We start from the raw sequence: 24,345 nt of genomic DNA on the forward strand, positions 1-24,345 counted from the left end.
TTTTTTTACCAGCCCCGGGGCCTGAACTCAAGTCGTGGCAACTCTGCCTCAGCTCTGATCATCCTAGGCTGCAGCCTCTGGACCCACAGCCCATCCTCAAACCCTCGGACTCTGGGGCTTGCTGGAAAAAAAAAACCTTGAGGGGAAAATAAGCAGCGGTAAATTCCACCTGGCTCTTTTATGTTTATTTTCCTTTGCATGGTGACCATTCTGGAACCGAACATGGCTACCTGCAGAGTGAAGGTGACCTGGAATGGCTGAAGGCCTGCTGGTTTTTGGGGGAGCCACAGGCTTACCAGACAATGAAGGCCCTGAGGACGAATCCCAGTCAGCCCTGTTACGATGAGGGAATGGTGGGAGATATTGGGACACTCGTTTCTGGACCGAGGAAGAGTCGTGCAATGCAATCAATCTTATCCTTGAATGAGTACTTCCTGCTTAATGTGAGTAGGAAATGACAGGCAAGACTCATGGGGTATTGATTATTTTTAATGAAGAGTTGATGAAACATGACCATAATCATCACAGTCATGAAATGGAGGCATTGGGGAAGATCCAAGAATCGTTAGTAACAAGGTAGATTGGATTCCATCATTGGTCGCCATCCTACTCTATACAAATATGTACTTATTTACATACTACCTTCGGATTATGAATAGATGACTATTGTTCTTCCCCTTCTCTCCCTACCCTCCCCCCGCCCATGGGGCTCAATCTCAGGTCCTGAGAACGGCCAGAGCTCCTTAGTGGCTCACAGGCTGGTTTGCTTACCTGGACTCATTCACCTATTTGGCCTGCTAGTTCCCGAGGTCAGATCCCAGCACTGCCAAAAGATGAATCCTGATGTGAGAAGCCAATCGTTGCACCTGTATTTCTGTCCTGTGAAAGTCCTGGGTCTCAGCTAGGATGCAGTATGCTATACAGGCAACTCTATATTCATGGGAATCAGTTGCCATCCATGTCAGCACAGTTATAGCTGCCATCATATGCAATAAAATACAAAATGCATCCATGACTAAGACACAATAAAAAGAATAACTACACTGAATGCATGATACCTTCCACATCTCTATGTAAAGAGAGATCCTATGTGTAAAATAGGTGAGCATATGATTTTTGCCAGTGCTGGGGCTTCAGTTCAGGCCTTGGGACTAGGCCTGACTTTGTAGTCTTCAAGGATAGTGAGCTTCACCTTCCCCCACAGTGCAACAAAGTTACCCAGACCTGAGTTGGAATCTCAGAGGTGGCAGAAAAATGGTGAGAATTCTGAGTCAGGGTGTATTAGTAGTAGTAGTAGTAGTAGTAGTAGTAGTAGTAGTAGTAGTAATATTGCCAAGCATGGGACTTGAACTCAGTTCATGACAACTCTACCTCAGCTTTGATCACCTTAGGCTGGCGGGCTCCCATGTCCCATAGCCAATCCTGGGATCCTAGGCTCTGAAGTTTACAGGAACAAATGACAGAAAAATGATGGAAAAAATGTCGCAGGATGGATTTTTTTATATTTTCTTCTTTTGCATGGTGACCATCCTGGGTCTGAATTACACGGCTGCAAATGGTACTTCACCTTGCATTGGAGAAGGCTAACGGACTATCAGGGAAGACATAGGCCCATGCAGCAACATAGGCCCTGAGCTTGAATCCTGGTCCTGACACCTACCAGTGGGGGAGATACCAAGATACTTGTTCCTATGCATGGGAATAACAATGAAATGTTAGCAAACTCATGATTGAATGAGAAGTTTCTGCATGTATTGGTCTAGTCCAAAATTAGATATAATGATCTTTGGACAATGATTCATCTTAATGAATGGTTTATTAAGCATGAAAAGAATACTATTCCTTCAATGGTGGCATAATAAAGACCTAAGGGGTAGTAGGAATGTAGTTGATGTCATTGAATCTTAGGTAGATGTCTCTGGCATTCTGTACAAATAAATATTTATTGGTGTTCTATCACCTGTCTATCCATGTATGGCTATTTTGTCCACCCCTGTAGCTCAACCTCAGGGTCTTGAAAATTCCCTGGCAGTTTCATTGGCTAGAGGTTGCCGTGTTGACACACCCATTCAGGGTCTGAATTGGGTCTACCAGGCCCTGAGTTCAGATCCCAGCACTGCCAACAATTGTATCATGGAGTACGAAGCTGAGTGTGATACCTGTTTTCCTTTTCTCTGAGAGTCCCGGGTGTCAGACATGATGGAGAACATATCTACAAATCTAGATACTATGTGATGGGTTATCATCAATATCATAAATAGAATGTGTGTCATCATAGTCAATAAAAAATCTCATATCTAAAATCTACTTGGAACCCAACAAATTAAATCCCCCAACAACAAATCCTGAAAGAAACAACTGACCAATAAATAATTGGGCTAAAGACTTAAAGAGAAACTTCTCTGAAGAGGAAAGAAGGATAGCCAATAGACACATGAAGAAATGCTCAACCTCCCTAACCATAAAAGAAATGCAAATCAAAACAACATTGAGATACCACCTCACCCCAGTTAGAATGCCTATAATCAAGAACTCTAATAACAACAGATGCTGGAGGGGATGTAGACAGAAGGGAACCTTACTGCATTGTTGGTGGGAGTGTAAGCTTGTTCAACCACTTTGGAAAGTAGTCTGGAGAATTCTCAAAAGACTCCTCATAGAGCTCCCCTATGACTCAGCAATTGCACTTTTGGGCATTTACCCAAATGTTTACAAACAAGACCACACTAAAGCTACCAGCATGACTATGTTTATTGCAGCACTATTTACTATAGCTAAGATATGGAACCAACCCAGATGTCCCTCAGAAGATGAATGGATCAAGAAAATGTGGTATATATACACAATGGAATTCTATGCCTCCATCAGAAAGAATGACATTGCCCCACTTATTAGGAAATGGAAAGATTTGGAAAAAATTATATTAAGTGAAGTAAACCAGGCCCAAAGAAACATAGGTCCCATGGTTTCCGTTATTTGCAATATCTAGTATATGTCTGAGTCAAGCAGAAAAGGTCAGATAAGGTGATGTTATAGAAATGAACCCTAAGATATGTACTCAAATGTTTTTTTTTTTCTTTCTTGCAATTGTTTCTAACACATTTATAAGATTGTTTCTTTGTTGCTTTGTATGTCCATCCCCCTCAGGATAACCCCTGCTTTTACTGTATTTGATGTAGTATAATTTGTGGAGAGGAAGGAGAAAAACAAATTGTTTAATAGGGATACATGTGGACTCATTGCAACAATGAGATGTACAAGTCGTTATGTCAAAAACTAACATTACAACTTTGGTGCCGGGGGTGGGGGGGGTGGGGTGGGGGGTGGGTGTCCATGGGGGGGGAGGAGTGGGGAGGATGGGGGGGCTGGGAGGAGGATGGGAAGGGGAAACAAAGGAGGAGGCTACAATGCTTGATAAGAAATATACTTATTATCTTGCCCATGTGATTGTAACCCCTCTGTACAGTATTTTCACAATAAAAAATAGAAAATAAATGAAAAAAATAGAAATACAATAAATAACCACAACAAACAGGATATGGACTGATCATCTATACGTAAGTACAAATCCTGCCTTTACAATGTATATAAATAGAATGTTTCCAAGGCTGGGACTTGAATTCAGGCCTAGGGACCAGCCCTTACTTTCTTGTCTTCAAGCATGGTGAGCTTCCCCTTCGTCTACAGTGCTTCAGAGTTACCATGGCCTTAAGTTCAAATTCAAAGGTCGGAGAAACGGCGTGAATTGCAAGCCAGGGAGCTATTGTTTTTTCTCCTTTTTGGTTTTTTTTTTTTTTTTTGCCAAGAATGGTCTTGAACTCAGGTCATGGCACCTGTGCCTCAGCTTTCATCACCATAGGCTGGGGTGCAGCTGCTGGAAACACAGCCTATCCTGAGATCCTATGAGCTGTGTTGGGAGAAAGCCAAGTGCATACACTGGCTGTCCCAGGAGAAGATGGAAAGGAGGAGAGTGCTGCAAGAGCTGCTGTTGCTCCGCACAGGGGAAGGCACATACAGCAGTCTTCAGATGCCACCCACCACCAGCACTGCTTCAGACGCCTCATGGCCTGTGGTGGGTGAAATGAGGGAGGAGCAAAAAGGTTTTGACGAATTGCAACTTGAAGAGAGCATGGAAACTGCCAGAGGAGAGGTCAGGGTTCCCTTCCCCATAGAGGACTCCCCCAAGGAGCAAGTCCTGCTCCAGATGCCCCACATTCAGATCCGTCCACAGCTCCCAGGCTCAGGGGAGGAGTGCTCGCCCACTTTCTCCTGTAAACTGATGTAGATGATGACTCTCTATGTGACATACTGACTCTCATAAGCCTTGGCAGCCACCAGAAGTAGGTGGCCAGGTGGCTTTCTCTCAGGCCTCCATCTGCTGGGTGATGGGAAAGTTAAACTGAGGGTCAGGGAGGACAAAGGCTTCAGGGAGTTGTCCCAAACTCAAGGGGCATATAATGGCCCATTGGTGGCCAGGAAAGAGGCACATGTTATGCTTATCACAAAGAATAAAGTGTTTTCAAAGCAAAAAAAAAGCCTCCAACAAAGATTTTTTCTTCCAGTCTTGGGGGCTTGAAATCAGGGCCTGGCCACTGTCCCTGAGCTCTTTTTGATCAAGACTGGCACTTTACCAGTTGAGCCCCACCTCCTTTCCAGCTTTTTCTGTGTGCAATAGAACCAAGGGCTTCAGGCATTCTAGGTGACCACTCTATCACTGAGCCACATTCTCAGCTAGGATGATTGTCCCCCCTCCCAAACCCATATGACCATTCCTCAGATAAATAGGAAGTAGGGGCTAGGATGAATATGAAACACAAGTCTGGTTCACACCAAAATAATCCCCCACCCCTTCTTCCCATACCCTTAGTTGAAGTTTCTCTTCTACCATTGAGGGATGAGAGAGAGAGGGGAGTCCCAAGAGAGTACCAACAACAGTGGCCCCCTGAGTCCCACATCCTCCCACACACAAGTTTTCCTCCAGATTCTGATCTTACCTGACTCAATGTGAAGACTAACTTTCTCCCCACCACTGCAAGGCTCAGGATGAAATAAAGGTCAACTCTGTCCTCAGCCCACACCCAAGGTGGAGGCTCCTAGTCCCAGACCTACTTCCACCTCTGACTGCCCCTAGTTAGGCCACACCCACCACTCACCACTATGTTGGTGGTGATGACCTCATGGATGGATTCCAGGAAGAAGGTCTATGGCAAAGAGCAGAAGCAGCAGAGCAGAAGGAGTTGGGGTGATTGCTCTGGGATCTTCCTTGGAGCCCTCCTATCCAGCCAGACACATGCTGACCCAAAGCACGGACAAGGCCAGGGGGTAAGAAGAGATGGAGGAGCTCGGGACTAAAGGAGGTACTGCTTTGTCTTGGTGCACTTGATCAATTCCAATTACAATTAATTCCAATTATATTTGGCCCATGCCAATCCCAAAGACATCATGCAATGCCTCCCCTTGTTGTTGTTGGCCATGAGCTCTGTCCCTGAGCTCTTTTTCTCAAGGCTGGCACTCTACCACTTGAGCCACAATGCCACTTTTTTTTCGGATGTTTCATGGAGGCTCAGAGTCTCACTGTCCTGTCCAGACTGGCTTGGCACCATGATCCTCCAGATCTCAGCTTCCTGAGTAGCTAGGATGACAGGCATGTGCCACCAGTGCAAAGTATGTGATGCCTTTTGAACGCATCTTGGCAAGTCTGTAAGGAGCCCAAAGGGCCTGGATAGACCATGACCCAATCAAGGAGCCAGGATGGGGGAAGGCTGACCTTCTAGCCATTCTGTTCCCCCAAAATCAAAGATGCCATGTGATGTTGTATGCATCAAAAACCTAGGCCAGCAGCCACCAGGCTTAGTGGGGGGAAAGTAGAGAATACCCAAAGATTGCAGTGTAGAAATCTTTGATTTTGCATGCATGTGGTGTATGTGTGTGTGTGTGTGTGTGTGTGTGTGTGTGTGTGTGTGTGTGTGTGTGTGTGTGTGTGTGTGTGTGTGTGTGTGTGAACTCAGGGCCTAGGCTCTTTCCCTGAGTTTTCTTGCTCAAGGCTAGTGCTGTGCCACTTGAGCCACAGCCCCACTTGCTTTTCGATTGTTAGTTGTAGGTAAGAGTCTCAAGGACTTTCCTCTCCAGTGTGGCTTTGAAGCATGATGGGGGCCCTAGGGAAGCAAGAGTAAACACAACTCTCAGGTACAATCCCTATAGTGGGCCACTCCTGCCCCCTGGTGGCCACACGCGGGACATGTGGCCCAGTGCCATCATCCTCTAGAGTTCAATTTGGGGAAGTGACCAGAGCCAAAATGACTTTTGCTCACTCTGATTGCTGATGCCAGAGCAGGTCTGTTCCACCCTAGGCCAAGAGAGCTCCAGGGGATACCCAACTTTCCAGAGACACAAGGAAGAGAGTGGTCAGCTCCAGGCTGAGCTAAGAGCCTTTGCCCACAGATACCCCAACTTGTCCTTACTTATCACCATAAGACCTGTGAAAGAACAACCCCAAAAAAACAAAATTGGAACTGTGCCTCCAAGTGTTAGAGCTCTAGCATTGAACCAAAGAGCTCAGGGACAGGGCCCCCAAGCTTTGAGTTCAAGACCCCCAGTCACCTTCCCCCATAAAACACAGGTTTTCTAAATGTGAAGTAGTAGGGTTTGTGAAGTGTTTCTGAAGAATGGTGATACTGAAGAAAGCACCTTAATTTTAATGACAGGTGAACTTGTGACATACAGCTATGTGCTGAGTCCTTCACAGGGAGCTATTTGCTGGGTCCTTCCTATATGGGGGTTTTGTGCTAAGTCCTCAAAAAGGTGTTGTTTGCTGAGTCATCACAAAGGATGCTATGTGCTGAGTCCCTGAGAAAAGTAGACCGTCCTGGGTTTTTCAAAGGGTGCTGTGTGCTGAGTCCATTACACAACGTACTGTATTCTGAGTCCTTCAAAAGGTGTGGTGATCTAATGCATCCCAATGGGTCCTGCTATGTGCTGAGCTCTTGCGAAGAGAGGTATGAGGTGAGTTTTTTGAGTGCTGTGTGCTGAGTCCTTTACACAGGGTGCTCTGTAGTGTCCTTCAAATGGTGCTGTGTGCTGAGTGCTTCCACAGTGTGGTATGTGCTGAGTCCTTCAAAATTGTTCTATGTGCTGAGTTTTTCAAAAGGTGTTGTGCACTGGATGTTTTTTACAGGGTGCTTCATACTCAGCCCTTCAAAGGTGCTGTCTGGAGTCTTATAGGGTGCTATGTAATGAGTCCCTAGGAAAAATTGCTATCTGCTGAGTTTTTCAAAGCATGCCATGCACTGAGTCCTTTATACTGCAGGCTATCGACTCCCTCCTTCAAAGGGTGCTGTGTGCGGAGTATTCTACCCAGTATACTACATGCTGAGTCCTTCAAAGGGAGCTGTGTGCTGAGTCCTTTACACAGAGTGCTTTGTGCTGTTTTTGGAAGTGCACTGTGTGCTGAGTCATCCCAAAGGGTGCTATATTCTGAGTCCTTTAGAGGTAGTTATCCCCAACAATCACACAGACACAAACACAAACACAGATACACACATGTCCCCATGCACCTGCTTGGTGTGTGGAGTGAAGGGGAATGGAGGAGAGTCTCTTCCAGTGGTGGGGCTGAGGGGAGATTCAATCCCCTGGGCAGGTACTGGGGGGGGGTGGAGAATGCTGAGCTGAGGTAATGGTCTGGAGGCCTTAGGATCTAGTCAGGGCTGCAATTGTGGCCAGCGGTGGGGAGCGGGGCCCAGGGGAGGAGGGGGCAGGGCTCAGGGGCACACTTTGGTGGCAGCAATGGCTAGGGGCCCAAGGAAGCAGGGGTTTGTGCATCAGGGGGGCAAGGCCCAGGAGAGGGGCTGAGAGAGAGCAGAGAGAAGAGCGAGCAGGAGCACAAGTGAAGTAGGCCCTGAGAGGAGACTCGAGCTGGGACAGCTTCTTTACAGGTTTTGTTTTTGTTTTAGGGATTTTAGAAAAAAAAAAAAAAAAAAAAAAAAAAACCTTGGCTCCAACCAGCCCAGTTCTTGGAATGAAAATGCCTCTAGGTCCCCCTCCCCATAACAACTTAACCCACCTCCATTGTTCTGTTAAAGACTCAGGGACTAAACAGGTAGCCAGAAATCAGGCTCATGCTGGCATGCTGGGGACATCCCAAGTTTACTATAAACTCCACCTTTTTCACATGTTTATGTTAAACTCCACTAAACTCCTTTGTGTATGTTTACCTTAAGCTCTGCTTTACCTTGAATTCATGAGTCATTTAAACCAAAAGTGACAGGCTGGTTTAAACAGCCATTATGTGACAAAGTTTAACCTCACTGGCCACCTGCATGTGGTCTGGTATGACTGTGCAATCTTTTGGGTGTGTGAAAATCTCATTGGTTGCCTACATGACCAGGCTTCACCTTGTGATTTTTGCATTTAAAAACCTAAGCAAGTGGGCTGCTCGGGGTTGCAGTATCATCTCCAAGCCTGTGCTGCGGCCCTGGCCTGTCAGTGTAGGAACCTTCTCAATAAAGTTGCTTCTTTAATAATAACTTTGTTGCGGTGGGCTCTGTCACTCCGGACGGCTAGTTGGGCTTGCCTGCCTGAGTAGGGGATCTTCTTACTACACAAGCACCAGTGTGTAAGGTCCATTCCTGGACTGTGAACAGACCTCACACAGTACCTGCGTTATCTAGGCAACTGGGACACCTGGAAGAGGTCACATCCACATCTGCTGAGGTCACATCTTAACCTGATGTGGCCACACCTTTCTCCCACCTGATCTCACTTCCCATTACCTGGACACACCCTTCCCCGTATCCCTACCCTATATAAGGCCTAATCTGGGGCCAAACATCCCTCTTTTTCTTTTGCCAGCTGCGTGGAGTGCCAACCTTGCCTGGTCCCAGCAGGTCTACTGAATAAACCTACCCCTATCCTGAATACCACATGCGTGGTGCAGTTCTTACTCGGCTACCTCTTTTTAAAAAACCTAACACAGTGGAAACGGCTTCAGTGGCTGTCGGCTGCTCTGTCCATAGTGTGAGTCCTGGCCAGAAGTGCAGAGCATGTGGCGATGAGGCGGCTATTGCTACTGAGGTGGAGGCAGCAGCAGCTGCCTACACAGGGGAGGAGGAGCTGAGAAGGAGCAGAGGCTGTGCACAGCCCCGAAATGCGCCCGCAGACGCCCCTGCCCCCTCTGAGCAGCGCCGCTTTTCAAATATGGTGCTGCCATCTCTGAACCACAGAGCCTCTTGCAGTCACCTGGCGGAGATGGCGCGCCCCTGGCATGCTTGTGGCCTTGACTTGGTCCCAGCCCCGGGTCCTCAGATGCCGGTTGCGCAACTGATCGCAGCCTACAGCTTCTTCCAGCAGCACACGTGAGTGGCTGCCCTGCGGGCCAGCAGCCCATGACCCCACCCCCTACCAACTCCCCACTCTACCCTCCCCCCATCCCAGCCGAACCAGAACACCACCTCTTGCTTCCCCTTACCCATCACGCATACACCTCCCCCATGCGCCACAGTCTGCCCTGGCTCTGCCACAAATGCACCCCAGGGGTGGGAGGTGGAGGTGGGTGTCCACCCGGGGATCCCACCCTCATCGTTACTGGCCAGTGTTCCAGGAAAAGGGAGCTTCAGAGTTAGGTGAGGAGGGGGCACCACATAGCCCCTAGCCTGGAGCAGTGGGAGCCATACAGCCTTGCATCTGCATCCTTTCTCTCCCTGGTGGGAACCTGGTGGCTTTAGTCAGAGGTGGCGAGCAGCACCCACCACCTGCCTTCTTAGGTCTTTTCCTTTTTGCTGGGGAGGGAGGTGTTGGATAAAGAAGATAGCCCCCCCCCTTGCTGTGTGAGCTCTTTTCTTCTGTGCTCAGTCACCCTTTCACCTGAGGACATTCCCAGAAGAGCCCACTAGAGAGGTGAGGGAATTGGGGTCAGATAGAAGGTAGGTATTTGGAAGAAAAATACACCCCCTCTGACACATATACAACCAGCCTGTACCCCCAACTCCAGCTGTCAACAGTTCTGACTGGGTGATCACATTTCCTAGTTCTGCCAGCTTCTACTAGTGCTCCCAGTCCCTCTGGTCTCCTTGTCCTCCCCAAGAATCTGCCAAGTCGCCCAGAAGTATGTAGGCTGGAAGTAGGGAGTCCATCCATGTATATAGCCTTTAGGACCTCATCAAAGTCCCCAACAACGCCCCCACCCCAGGTCAGACACCTCTCTGGAGGCACCATGACCCCGTGCTTTGTTTTCTGTCCAGGCTCTGAGGAGCCACATGTCTTGGGACTCGTTCACCCAGAGTCCTAGGCTAGGTTTTGGTGAAAGGGGAGTCAAGGCTGGTTGTTCCCAAGGGTCTGGCCCTGGAGAAAGGGGGAGGCAGGGTAGTTCTACATTATTAGAGCATTGTTCCCCTTGGGTGGTTGCCCCTGGTTCTGACAAGGGAACCCCCGTGCTTGAGCTGGTACATTGCCTAGATGAGAAACCAACAAATTCAGGAGAGGCACTGCACTGAGTCTGTGTGTTTAGGTGTGTATGAGAGTGAGAGAGAGAGAGAGAGAGAGAGAGAGAGAGAGAGAGAGAGAGAGAGAGAGAGAGAGAGAGAGAGAGAGAGAGAGAGACCATCTTTCTCATTGTACAGTCAGCATTTCTAAAAAGAGCACAAGCATTTTTTGGGGGGGGGTCCGGTTGTGGGGTTTGAACTCTGGGCCTGTGTGCTGTCCCTCAGCTCTTCAGCTCAAGGCTAGCACTCTACCACTTGAGCCACAGCACCACTTCCGGCTTTTATCTTTTATCTTATGTGGTGCTGAGGAATGGAACCCAGGGCCTTGTGCATGAAAGGAACGCGCTCTAACACTGAGCCACCTTCCTAGCCTGAGCAAAAGCATTTTATTTTTGTGCATGTGTGTATTTGTTGTTCTTTTTTCATTAATGCCCAGTATGAGCACAGCCACAATTTTTGTTTTCTCTTTCACCATTTCATGTCTTCTTTAGAGAAGGTTTCATTAGATGTTCCTTCCCACCACATTCGTCCCCTTTCCTGCAGCCCACAGTAACTGCTGGGCCTGCGTGGGTCTCTCCTAGGAGGCCTGTGTGAAACACAGACCAGAGTGGACACCTGCCCTTCTGTCTTTAGCCAGAAGGCTCATGAGGCTACTGTGACCACAGCTGCATTCTTCCAGCCAGACAGTCTGCTCTCACGTGTATAGTTGGAGCTAATTCAAAGTTGGGAATATGTCTGCTAAACATAATTAGGGAACGAGATAGGGGGTGTAGGGCAGGGGCTGTGAATCTAGGAGGGTCTGGGAAGTGATGAATGGTGTGAAATGGCAGATGGTTCACCACGACCGAGGATGAGAGGGGAATCTTACCCAGGGCATTGATGGTGTCCAAGGGCATCTTAGCAGGGGGCTCCAGGTCCCCAATGTTGCCATGGATTTCCTCCCAGGGCAGTGCACTGGTGGGCAGTCCTCCCTGGAGTCCTGCAGACTCCAATCTGTGTCCCTCCTGGGCTGTTTCCAGCTAGGCAATGGTAGGCAAGTGTGTTCCCCCTGCTGGAGCCTGCTTGGGATCAGGACATGGCAGTTAGCTAAGGCTCTCTGAATGCCATTTTTGTAACCTGCTGAAGGCTGTCTGGAAGGAAAAGGGGACTACTGATTTTGGAACCCATTAAGTTTAATAGGGAAAAGTGAAATGCCAGCTTTTCCAGGGTTAATTTTTTGAAGCTGGCATTTCTACTAACGCCTGGGATTCTGGGTCAAATTAGATGGACCATTTCAGCCACCAAAAGATGAGTTTGTTTTTTTTTTTGTCGGTCATGGGGCTTGAACTCTGGGCCTGGACGCTGTCCCTTAGCTCTTCAGCTCAAGGCGAGCTCTCTACCACTTGAGCTACAGCGCCACTTCTGCTTTTCTGGTGGTTTATTGGAGATAGGAGTCTCACAGTCTCTCCTGCCCGGGCTGGCTTTGAACCGCGATCCTCAGATCTCAGCCTTCTGAGTAGCTAGGATTACAGGCGTGAGCCACCATTGCCTGGCGAAAATAATGACTTTCAAACCGGCACAGGCAGAGTTCCCAAACCAGAAGGTTTCCTGCTACGAATGTTGTGCCTTGACTGCCTTTCTCCAGCAGCTGCTGATTCTCCACCGGCTCTCTCTAGGCTGACCACCACAGTTGAGGATGTCTTGGGGAGCAGAGATTGTGACCTCGCCATCTGCAGCCTGTCAGCTGTGAGCAGAGACAATTCCCAGCACTTGCACTGGAATCTGGGAGATTCAGAGACCTGGGATGCCTCAAGGATCCTTTCTCTGCAACATGAAACTTGGGGGCCAGATATAGTGGACCATCCTGTCTGCCCCAGGGAGTGGAGAGGAGGCCCCTTGAGCCTGGCATTCACCTCACAGCAACCATGTTCACACCTGAGTGGGAAATGGAGTGCCACAGAACTGGTAAGTGGCTGGACAGAGATCTTTGAGAAGATAGACATCCCAGAGGCCCTGGAGTCCAGTGAAGACCTCATGGCTCACGTCCTTGAAACCAAAACAGTTAAGTCCAGTGGCACCAGGAGGGTGGGAAGAGGAGGAGGGAGAACTGTTGGAGAGGTACATCAGGCTTTGCCCCCACCCAGGATGCTTACCTGAATTAGATGGGACTTTTCTGTAGTATTGTCATAGACAGATGCTCATTTATTTATCCAACAAACCATTACAGTGTGTGTCAAGCCCAGGGGGACGGGGGCGGGTCATACACGATGAAAGGTTCCAGTGCTGGTTCCACAGCACATGAAGAAATCTTGGTTTGAGTTGGATACCATTGCTTCATACCTGTCATCCTAGCTAAAGAAAGCGTATAACACTCTTATCTCCAACTAACTACCAAAAAGAAAATGCCAGAAGTGGATGAGTGGCTCAAGCCATAGACTGTTGGCCTTGAGTAAAAAGGCTCAGGGACAGCACCCAGTCTCTGATTTTAAGGCCCAGGAGTGACACAAAGAGAGGACAGAGAAAGACAGGAGGGAAGGATGGAGGGAGAAAAGAAGGAAAGGAAGGAAGAAGGAATCATGCAGGCCTTGGTTTGGAGTTCCGGGATCAAGGGAGCCAACCATTCACAATCTCTGTGGGGACAGTTTCAGAGCCTGAAGCCAGTATGTAGGAGCAAGCCACAGTCCCCTTGGCAACTTCACGACATCCAAGATCTGAGTTGTTTGCTTACTGCAGAGGGAAACAGCCTTGTGTAGACCCTAGGGCTCAGGGTGTGTCACCCAGTTACAATCTCCCCAAGCTCACTGAGTTTTTTTTTGGTCAGATAAGAAGAAAGTGTCCAAAAGCTAGGGAGGATAGGGAGAGGGAGTGTCCAGAGGGGGGTGGCAAGAGATAACCAGGAAGATGAAGAGGGAGGATGATCCCAGATCAGGTGTGCCAGGCCATTGAAGCCATGACCTCACCTGACAACCTAGACCATCAGTGATAGAGCCTTCAACCCAGACACATCCCTATTAAAAGTCCTAGCACTCTGGGTTCACCCTTGACGACCTCGCTGTCGCCCACTGCAGGATGCCTGTGCAGTACATCCTTGGGGACTGGGACTTTTGCTGGCTCAATCTGAAGATGACACCCCCAGTGTTCATTCCTCAACCACAGACAGAGGAAACCAGGCCACTGGCACAGGACAGCCAGGGAATGAGGGAAAGAGTCAGACACATGTTGCTCTAAGACTTCCTCTAGGGGACTCTAGGGCCCCGTGAATGCCATTCTCAGAGTTAGAGTTGGGTCTCCTTGCTGGCTCAGCCTTTAGTCTAGATGGAAGATGTGGGATTTAGAGAGGGCGGACTGAAGGTCGAGGCTGGTGAAAACACCAGAGGCACTGGGCTCTGAGCTGCATTGTTTCTTTGAGGATACTCACAACCCAGGATCATTCCTGAGGTGGATCAGCCCTTTTCTCCTCCTGAGATAGAGGCACCTAGAGCCCGCCAGTCTGCATCCCTTGGCTGAGAATTCATTCATTCCAATATCCTTTGGTTTGATAACTGGATCTCACCTGACTGCCCAGTGTCAAGGCAGGACAGTGAGAGATCTTGAGTCCTTGATGAGGTCACGGGTTTCTCAGTATTAGATTGTACTTGAATGTCCTGACTTGGTGCATGGTCAGTCCCATCTAAGACTGCCATGACCTAGGACATAGAATTTAGAGACTCAGAGCACAATGGGGTGTATTCTGTGAGTCTTGAGTATTATGTGTGAGCTTTGAGCTCCGATGTGCTCACCTGCTTCCCTTTCTTGGGTGGATTTATGCTAGAAAAAGTTTAAAACTAGGGCCTGGGTCCCATTCCTTGTTTTATGCTCAAAGCTAGCACTCTACCATTTGAGCCACAGCTCCACTTGCAACGTTTTTGGGTGTTTAATTGGACATAAGAGGGTGGCATTCAACTGCAGTCCTCAGATCTCAGTCTCCTGAAGGGATAGGATGACAGGCATAGAAAAGCATCTTTGGCTGGGTGCCAGTAGCTCATGGCTGTCATCCTAAGTACTCAGGAGCTGAATCTTAGGATCACGGGTGAAATCCAACTTGGGCAGGAAAGACCCTCAGACTCTTCTCTCCAATAAAGCACCAGAAAAGCAGAAGTGGTGCTGTGGCTCAAGTAGTAGAGCACTGGACTTGAGCTGAAGAGCTCAGGGATAGAACCCAGGCCCAGAGTTCAAGCCCCACAAACAACAAAAAAAAGAAAGTAAAACATCTTTGTCTGCAAAGGACGGTGGAGATGTGTTTGTGTGTATGTGTGTGGGAGGTGTGGGGGTGGGTAGACATTTATCGCGCAGCTCAGTCATCATATTAGATGGATTGTCCCAAACTCTTAGTTCATGGCAGCCAATTCTTGACCACAGGTGAAGCTCTGGGTTGGATGTCAACCATCGGACCTCAGTCTCCTCATAGGACAGTTGTGAGTAAATAAGGGACTAATACAGAGGGATCTCTGGAGCAGGGCCAGGAACAGAGGGAGCAGGTGTCAGATACAGTTCTCAACAATTCTGTGAGCATATGACAGGAAGTTGCCGGGAAAGGGCTCAGATGGGGTCTGTTATAAATCCTGCAACAGGTGTGGGATCATGAAACAAAATGTTGCTGTCTTTCATCATTACCCTATCACCATGAAGAAGGGATCCTTCACTCTATTCATTTTTCCAGGCAGGTGACCTATTCATGATCGCCAGCTGACAGGAATCTTGGCCTGATTTCTCTGCCATGCTTCCTATGACAGTGGTTGTTATTCAGTCCACTTCTTGTGGTGGGAAGTCCACTTCTTGTCTTTTGTGGGGCTTGAATTCTGGATCTGGATGCTGTCCCTGAGCTCATCAGATCAGGGCTAGCACTCTACCACGAGCCACAGAATCACTTACCATTTTCTGTTAGTTCTTTGAGGATAAGAGTCTCACAGATATTCCTCCTGAGCCAGCGATGAACCAAGATCTTCACATCTCAGCCTCCTGTAGGATTATAGGTATGAGCCATCAGCATCTGCCTTAAGTGTAATTCTGGCCCTCTGTCTCTGTCTCTGTCTCTGTCTCTGTCTCTGTCTCTCTCTCTCTCTCTTTCTCTGTCTCTCTGTCTCTCTGTCTCTCTGTCTCTCTGTCTCTGTCTCTGTCTCTGTCTCTGTCTCTGTCTCTGTCTCTGTCTCTGTCTCTGTCTCTGTCTCTCTCTCTCTCTCTCTCTCTCTCTCTCTCTCTCTCTCTGTCTCTGTCTCTCAGGAATTGGTAGAATGAGTGTTGGAGGAGGTGGCCCAGCATCCCCATGTGGCTGGAACCCAAGGTGGCCCTCTCATTCTGGAGGTTGGCTGTGGGTCAGGAGCTGTTTTGCTCAGCCTGTTGAAGCAGCTTCATGAGGTAAGCCCCTCTGTACCCTGGCTAGACCATGACGGTTATTCATTGTCCATCTCATGAGTCCTTCCCCACATCCCTCAGCTACACCGTTGAAGGAAAATGGATGAGAAGGTGTCACCTTGTCCCCCTGCCCAGCACAATCCAGGGCCTCTGACCTATACCCCCACCTATCTGACAAGACCCTGGCAATAAGACAATAAAAACACTCCAAGTGTACTACCCTTTGCTCGGGAGTGTTGTTTCGGTTAGCGGGCGGAGTACAGAGGAAAGACCCCAGACCTGATTCCTCCCGGGGGGACATTTGTTCTCGTGACAGAGCCAAGTCATTGCTGTTGATAAGGACGAAGCCTCCATCAGACTGACCCAGAACAATGCCCAAAGATAGGTAGGCTATTGAAGTATCAAACCCACTCATATCTGCTTCCTAATCCCAGCAAGGAGGTATAGTGTGGGTGGCCCGCCCCTGGGCCTAAGGGATTATAATTGGATGGTGGCAGTCAGGAGCTCATGGCTCCCACCCATCATCCTGGCTCTTTGGGAGGCTGAGGTCTGATGGTTGTGGCTCAGAGTAACCCGGGCAGGAAAGTGCGTGAGAATCTTATCTCCCATAAACCACCTAGCTCCCCAAAACCACACACAAAAAAGCCAGATGTAGTGCTGAGACTCAAGTGGTAGAGCCTCAGCCTTGAACAAAAGAAGCTAAGGGATAACACCCAGGCCCTGAATCCCAGCCCTAGGACTAACACAAAAATGAAATAAGTGAACAGTGTCCACCTTTTATCTGACTTCCAAGAAAGATGTATTCAGTTTTCTCGCTGGTACATGTAGCCAAAGTTAAGGGGCTCCCTTTGATGTTCCCCTAACCGTCTCCTTCTCTCCTTTATCTGTCCAGGCTTTATCTATTGCAGGACAGAATTCAGATCATCCCCCTGGATGTGACCTTAGGTACCCTCCCCCATCCACCTCCCTTGGGGTCAGGATCCTGGATGCATTCCCTGCTGGGAGGATGAGGCACAACAGAGATGAGGGTAGGTATCCTCAACACTCACCCACATACACACACACAAACACCCCTAATCCAAATCAGACTAGCCTTTTCCAAAGACACTTTATCTCCTTGGATTAACTGACCTAGGGGAGGAATTTGATCCCCCTGTAATGATTATTTTAACTTGGGCTTGCTAGTTGACAGGAGATAAACAGAAGCAAAAAAATCCAAAAAGCCTTTGGTGCCCATCACCTGGGGCTCATGCCTGTCATCCTGGCTACTCAATAGGCTGAGATCTGAGGATCATAGTTTGAAGCCAGCCATAAGCTGGAAAGCCCATGAAACTCTACTCTCCATAGAACAACCAAAATGCCAGAAGTGGAGCTGTGGCTCAAGTGGTAGAGCACCAGCCCTGAGCAATAAAACTCAGAAAGACGGCTCCCAGATCCTCAGTTCAAGCCCACACAAAGAAATGGCCCTGTCATGTTGCCCACAGATTGCATAGGCCTCGAGCCCCATCTCACGGAGTGTGATACAACACCTGCCCCTGGGTGGTGTATCAGGACCTTCACAAATCCGGTGGTGGAATCCATGCCTTCCCCTTCGTGCATTCTCAACCCACACTGGCTGGAAGTCAGAGCCTGATAAGACTGGCAGCCTGCACAGCGGAGAGGCTCCAGCTTTTCCAAGGTGATCAGAAAGGGCTTCTTGGAGACAGCACTTGAAAAGGGGGTCTTGCTTAACAAGGAGGATCTGAAAGAAGCACAGAGAGCAAAGGTGCTACAGATGATGGGCAACATAGCAGAGCATGTTCATTTCCAGCCAGGGCTGCTGGTGAGAGACTTGGTATAGATGCGCGAGACTGTCCCAAACAGGCCTGAAGGGTCACAGAAGAACAGCTATCTAGGGCTGGGATTTTGTCTTAGAGGTGGAGGGATCACCTAGCACATAGGAAAGCATGGGTTCGATTCCTAGGTCCTGCATACACAGAAAAATCTGGAAGTAGCATGGTGGCTCAGGTGTAAGAGCACTCCCTTGGAGACAAAGCAAGTTAGGGACAGTGCCAGGCCATGAGGTCAGGCCCCAGGGCTGTCACCATAAAACAGTTCTCCAGTGACCTTTGTGACAAGTGGATGGCTATGCCCTGAAGCTCTTAGTAGATCCATCTGTGCTTTGTGTCTCCTCTGACAGAGGGGAGCTGGACAGTCCTTCTGCCCTGGGTACCCCTGGGCCCGCTTGTCAGCAACCCTCCTAATGTCTTCCACGAGGACATGGAGCAGCTGGCCCCAGAAGTCCTCAGGTATCGTTTGGGTGGGGCAGGGGGACATAGGGCAGGCCCAAGAACTCTTTGGGGGTCTGATCTGCCCTGGAAGAACAGGCAATCTGCAGGAGGCAGATGGGAGGATAGAGGGGGTTAGTGATGTGGAGGGGGCCCTTTAATCACCATGGCTCCACCCAGATTCTAGCATCCCTTTTCTGTCCCTGAGGGAGGTAGAGGCGTGTCTAGGTGGTAGTGTCTAGAGAAGGACTAGGTGGAAATTCTGCAGGACTAAATACCTTAAGCCATGAGCCAGTGGCTCACACTTGTCATACCACACCTGTCATCCTGGCCACTCGGGAGGTTGAGATCCACAGGATCTCATTTCCAGCCTAGGCAGGAAATTTCCTCCAGAGCCTCATGTCCAATCTCCAAGCGGAAGTGGCACTGTGGCTCAAGTGGTAGAGCACTGGCCTTGAGGAAAATTAGACATCAGGGACAGTACCCAAGCCCTGCATTCAAGCCCCTCAACCAAAAAACCAAAACCAAAACAAAAACAAAAAAACCTAACAAGAAAGAAACACACTCCTTCCTTGCTTGCAAGAGATGGTGAAGTAGTAGGGTTGCTGTGGTTGTGAGACCAGATGCTGACCTAACAGTACAGACATTTCTAATAAGTCCCCAGATTTACCCCAGTGTGAAGCCATAGGGTGGGTGGTGCCTTACCAAGAACTCCAGAGGTCATGGCCTGTGGTAGGCAGGGAGTGGGTGAATGGGAGCAGGGGTGGAATGGTAGTGTCAATTATATGCTCTCCATCTGTGGAAGAATGGTTTTGGATGCTGGTGACCAAGTCTGAAGTGCAGGGTTAAATGTGTTTTCTGTTTTGATGAGTTGGGTTTTCCCTTGGTATAAGAAGGTGGCTGCAGAGGAGGCGACAATGCTTGATAAGAAATGTACTCCTTATCTTGCCCATGTAAGTGTAACCCTTCAGTACAGTATTTTCACAATAAAAAAAGAAAGAAAGAAAAGAGCTGAAGAAAAAAAAAAGACGGGTGTATCCGGGTGCTGCCAGTGGTTCATAACTCTCATCCTAGCTACTCAGGAGGCTGAGATCTGAGGATCACCGTTCAAAGCCAGGTTGGGCAGGAAAGTCTGTGAGACTTTATCTCCAATGAACCACCAGAAAATTGGATGTGGTGCTGTGGCTCCAGTAGTAGTGTGCACACTTTCATCTGAAGAGCTGAGGGTCTGCTGGCTGACCCAAAGTTCAAACCCCATAACCTACAACCAAACAAAAGATAGCTGAATTTTCTGCATAACAGTGTGTACAGTAGAAATGCCATGATGTGTTGTGAACCATTGCAGACATGTGAGAGGCTCTGAGTTTTGTCTACATTGGCTCTGATGATGGTAGTGCCATCATATCTGGAGTGGAATATTCAGGGTGCTCAGGGACTGCTGAGGGTTTGGGCTACCACTGTATATGTCTGTTTGTTTGTGTATCTTTTGTCTGTGTGTATCTGTGTCTCTGTGTTTGGATGTAGAAGACCCGGGCCTTGAACTCAGGGCCTAGGTGAAGTTCCTATGCTTCTGTGCTCAAAGCTAGAGCTCTAACACTTGAGCTGCAGCTCCATTACTAGCTATTTGGTGGTTCATTGGAGATAAGAGCCTCACAGACATTTCTGTGCTGGCTGGCTTTGACCTCAGCCTCCTGAGTAGCTAGGATGACAGGTGTGAGACACCAGTGCCATATTTGTGTGTGTGTGTTTTCCTCATCTCTCTGTCCCCTTCCTGGGTGTCTGTCTGCCTCTTTCTGACCTCAGATGGTGCCCCTCCTCCACACCGACCTTGCCTTTAGCCTCCTATCAGGGTCTACAATGAGTCCTAAATTACCAGAGCCCTGAGTTCAAGCTTTTCTTTGGGGCGGGGCCCAAGTCCAGCTGTCCAAATCTTTGGCCACCTGCAGGGGATTCTGGGTCAGCCGGGGCAGCTGTAATAAAGTCTTGCCTGTCTCTGGGTGGGGAACTCAGACATGGGATGTCCTTCCCGTTTCCTCAGCTAGACCTCTGGCTGCATGTCCCTCTCAGAAGGCTGGCAGTGAGTGGGGGAAGGAGGTTGCCGATGACTCTCACCAACTCCAGCTTGATAATGGACTGAAGGCCGCCCAAGCAAGGAGGATTTCGGGCTACTTTGGAGGTGACGCCAAGGTGGCTTGGAAGTGTCTGTTGGTGTCTAGGAAATGTCAACATAGTTTATCTCAGGCAAGTCTATTTTCCAGCCCCAGCTGGCCCTCTAAAATCCTTCTAGAGAATTCTAGATGCCCAGAATACAGAGGCACAGACTTTAGATTCCAGAGCCAGGGAATTGGGGGAGGAGAGACTGGTATGGCCAATACTTCAATGTTCTGGGGCATTAGCCTTGACCTGGGTATGCTCCCCTTGTGTACGTTCACGTCTTAACCCAGAGCTGGCCAGAAACAGGCCACTTGTGGTGGTGCTGTGGAAGTGGCAGGAGTGGAAGTGAGATCTAGGATCATCAACATCTGGATTTATGGCGTGAGGAGGGATGGGAGGGCAAAAGGTCTCTTTAAAAACAACTCTTAGAGCTGGAACTCAGGCCCTAGGCACCGAGCTTCCTTTGCTCAAATCTAACACTCTACCACTTGAACCACAGCTCACCTTTCATCTTTTTTAGTAGTTTCGTGGAGATAAGAGTCTCACGAACTTTCCTGCCTGAGCTGGCTTCAAGCTGCCATCTTAATAGCTCAGCCTCTTGAGTAGCTAGGATTGCTGGTATGAGCCACTGGCACCTGTTAATGATGTTAGTGTGTGTGTGTGTGTGTGTGTGTGTGTGTGTGTGTGTGTGTGTGTATGTGTGTGTGTGTGTGTTTGTGTGTGTGTACCATGGCTTGTACTCACAGCCTAGGTGGTATCCTTTAGCTTGTTTGCACAAGGCTCATGCTCTACCACTTGAACTACAGTAGCTCTGCTTCCCAGCTTTTTGGTGATTCATTGGAGATAAGAGTCTGCCCACCCAGGCTAGCTTTGAATCTTGCTTGATCCTCATGTGTCAGCCTTGAGTAGCTAGGATTATAGGCATGAGCCACTGGCATCCAGCTGCAAGGATGTCTCTTCATACTGTCTTCTGTTCTAACAGTTGTCTCCTTGCTCTGGCCTAGATCTCTGATCTCCACATCAGCTCCCAGCAGCCCTTGACTGTGTGGAGAACATAAAGCTCAAACCTGTCAAGCATCCAATTTCTATGTCCTCAGGGGAGGGTAGGATTCCTCTGTAGCCTGGAGGAGTAGGGGGAGGGGAAGAAAGGTTAGCTGTAGCTGGGTGCTAGGCTGGGAGAGCGGTACACTGTCTTAGTCAAGAAGGAAAGTGTGGCTAGATGTTAATATCTCATGCTCTCATATTCCTAGCTCCTCAGGAGGCTGAGATCTAAGGATTGGCATTCAGAGGCAGCCTAGCTCACCTTTTCTTTTCTTTTTTTTTCTTTTTTTTTTTAGTATCAGTGGGATCTTTTTTTCTGTGTGAAAATTCTGTACAGAGGGCTTACAATTACATGGGCAAGATAATGAGTAAATTTCTTATCACCAGCTAAATTTTCTAAAGTGTGTGAGACTCTCCTTTCCCAATAACCACCTGAAAGCTGGAAGAAAAGCTGTGGCTCAAGTGGTAGAGTTGCTAGCCTTGAATGAAAAAAGTGAGGGACAGAGCTCAGGTCCTGAGTTCAAGCCCTAGTACCAAGATGTGCCCATGGACACACACACACACACACACACACACTAACACACACACACACACACACACACAGAGGAAGGTAGCAATGATGAGCTGAGCTAGAACTGGGGGCAGTCCAGAGGCATAGTCATAGTAAACTCTTGACACATAAGTTATTTCTCCCCAACTCCTTCTTGGGCTGAGGTGTCTGGGCCATGACTGTAAGTCCCATGGAACCTGCACCTCCATCCATGCATAGGGTACAGGACCAAGGGAAGAACACGATAGATGCTGGTTTATACTCAGTACATGATTGCAGACCTTCATCTGCCACTTAACACTGGTGACCAAAGCAAGGATCTGAGCCCTGGGACTCGGGATAGCCACTACTACAAGCAGCAGGTAGTCAGCTGTGGATTCCTGAGCCTACAAGTCTTTCATGAGCCCAACTCAACACCCACCCAAGGTGTGCCTGACAAATTTGCCCCCATGAGTAGGCATTACCTGCTGTGCCATCTTGCAGCTCTTGCCCCTCCTGACTCAGAAACTTGGTCTAAAATATTGAATTACTGCTCAGATCCACACTGCACCCATGACAGATGGCATTCTGATGACCTGGCTGATGACTTCCAGGCCCCAAGGCTAGAACCTTCTCTGATACTTTGGCCCACTCTGTAGGCAAAGGCTCCCAAAGAGGCTGCTTTCAAGACTTGTAGGACACCTAGATATTGGGAGACCCTTAGTGGTCCACTGGAAATTACTCTACCTAGAGCCACAGAGTGAGGTTCAAGCAGGTCTGGTGGGCCTTGAACTCTGGGACTGGGAACTGTCCCTTCAGCTCTTCAGCTTACCACTTGAGCCACAGTACCACTTCCAGTTTTCCTGTGGTTCATTGGATATCAGAGTCTCTTGGACTTTCCTGCCCAGGCTGGCTTTGAACCATGATCCTCAGATCTCAGTCTCCTGAGGAGCTAGGAGGATAAGCATGAGCCAGCAGCACCCAACTAATTTGGACTTTCACCACAGTGGACTAGGAACTCCTGAAAGCTTTTCTTTATTTTTTATGTGCCAGTACTGGGGCTGGAAATTAGGGTCTGGGCTCTGTTCTCTAATTTTTGCCTCAAGGCTGACACTCTACCACTTGAGCCACAGTTCCATTTCTGGCTTTTGGTAGTCCATCGGCAAGAAGAGTCTCACTAACTTTCCTGACCTGAGCTGGCTTTGACCCAAGACTTCTGATCTCAGTCATTCATTTGAGTAGCTAGGATTTGCAGGTGTCGAGCCACCACTGGCATTGGGCTAGAAGCTTTACTTAAGCAAGTGTTCTTCCCTGCATTTGCCCTGACTCCTCCATGTAAAGGAGGCCTGAGGGTCAGGAGCTGTGAAAAATAGTCTTCCAGCCACAGGAAATGGCTGGGGTCCATGATGAAAAGCCAAGCTCATATTCCCCTGGGCACCATTCTGGGACCTCTAGCCTCTGCCTTCCCTGTGACTCAAGTACAAACCTTGACCCAGCCTTGTATGTCCTGCCAGATATGTCAGAAGCCACAGAACTTTCATTCCACCCACACCACCTATTCTACACCACACATCAGGGAACTTTGTGCATTGTTGTAACTTCTGCCTGCGGCTCTCTATCTTGTTCCACATCTTAGAACTCCACTGGAATTTTGGCACTGGTTATATCACCTCCAGGAGCAAATCTTTCCTTCCCTTCTCTCTCTTTTTTTTTAATATTGATTTGCTAGAGATGGAACTTGTGCAGGGGGCTGGCAAATGCTCTGGCTTGGTGTGTGTGTGTGTGTGTGTGTGTGTGTGTGTGTGTTTGTGTGTTTGTGTGTTTGTGTGTTTGTGCCAGCACATCATCTTAAATATACTTGGAACTCAAGAAGTTAAATCCCCCAACAACAAATCCTGAAAGAAACAATTCTCCAACAAATAAGTGGGCAAAAGACTTAAAGAGAATCTTCTCTGAAGAGTAAAGAAGGATGGCCAATAGACACATGAAGAGATGCTCAAGCTCCCTACCCATAAAAGAAATGCAAATCAAAACAACATTGAGATACCACCTCACCCAGTTAGAATGGCTATAATCAAGAACTGTAATAACAACAGATGCTGGAGGGGATGTGGACAGAAGGGAACCTTACTGCATTGTTGGTGGGAGTGTAAATTTGTTCAACCACTTTGGAAAGTAGTATGGAGGTTCCTCAAAAGACTCCACATAGAGCCCCCCTATAACTCAGCAATCCCATTTTTGGGCATTTACCCAAATGTTTACAAACAAGACCACACTAAAGCTACCAGCACGACTATGTTTATTGTAGCACTATTTACTATAGCTAAGATATGGAACCAACCCAGATGCCCCTCAGTAGATGAATGGTTCAAGAAAATGTGGTATATATACACAATGGAATTCTATGCCTCCATCAGAATGAATGACATTGCCACATTTATTCGAAGTGGAAAGTCTTGGAAAAACTTATATTATGTGAAGTAAGCCAGGTCCAAAGAAACATAGGTCC

At 48.4% G+C, this 24,345-nt stretch overlaps 1 protein-coding gene across 1 annotated transcript in view; it reads left to right on the forward strand.

Moving 5' to 3' along the window:
* The window catches only part of LOC138833418 (MTRF1L release factor glutamine methyltransferase-like), a 60,685-nt gene that overhangs the window by 33,234 nt on the left and 3,106 nt on the right, over positions 1–24,345 (forward strand). The window contains 8 exon segments of the mRNA XM_070031757.1: positions 9,012–9,350; positions 12,332–12,515; positions 13,097–13,172; positions 13,507–13,614; positions 15,712–15,848; positions 16,162–16,227; positions 16,742–16,790; positions 18,025–18,133. Of these exon segments, the coding sequence (XP_069887858.1) occupies positions 9,012–9,350; positions 12,332–12,515; positions 13,097–13,172; positions 13,507–13,614; positions 15,712–15,848; positions 16,162–16,227; positions 16,742–16,790; positions 18,025–18,133 (1,068 nt within the window).

This window comes from Dipodomys merriami, unplaced genomic scaffold (genome assembly GCF_024711535.1).
Source record: "Dipodomys merriami isolate MVZ:Mamm:240054 unplaced genomic scaffold, mDipMer1.0.p SCAF_207, whole genome shotgun sequence".
NCBI lineage: Eukaryota > Metazoa > Chordata > Mammalia > Rodentia > Heteromyidae > Dipodomys > Dipodomys merriami.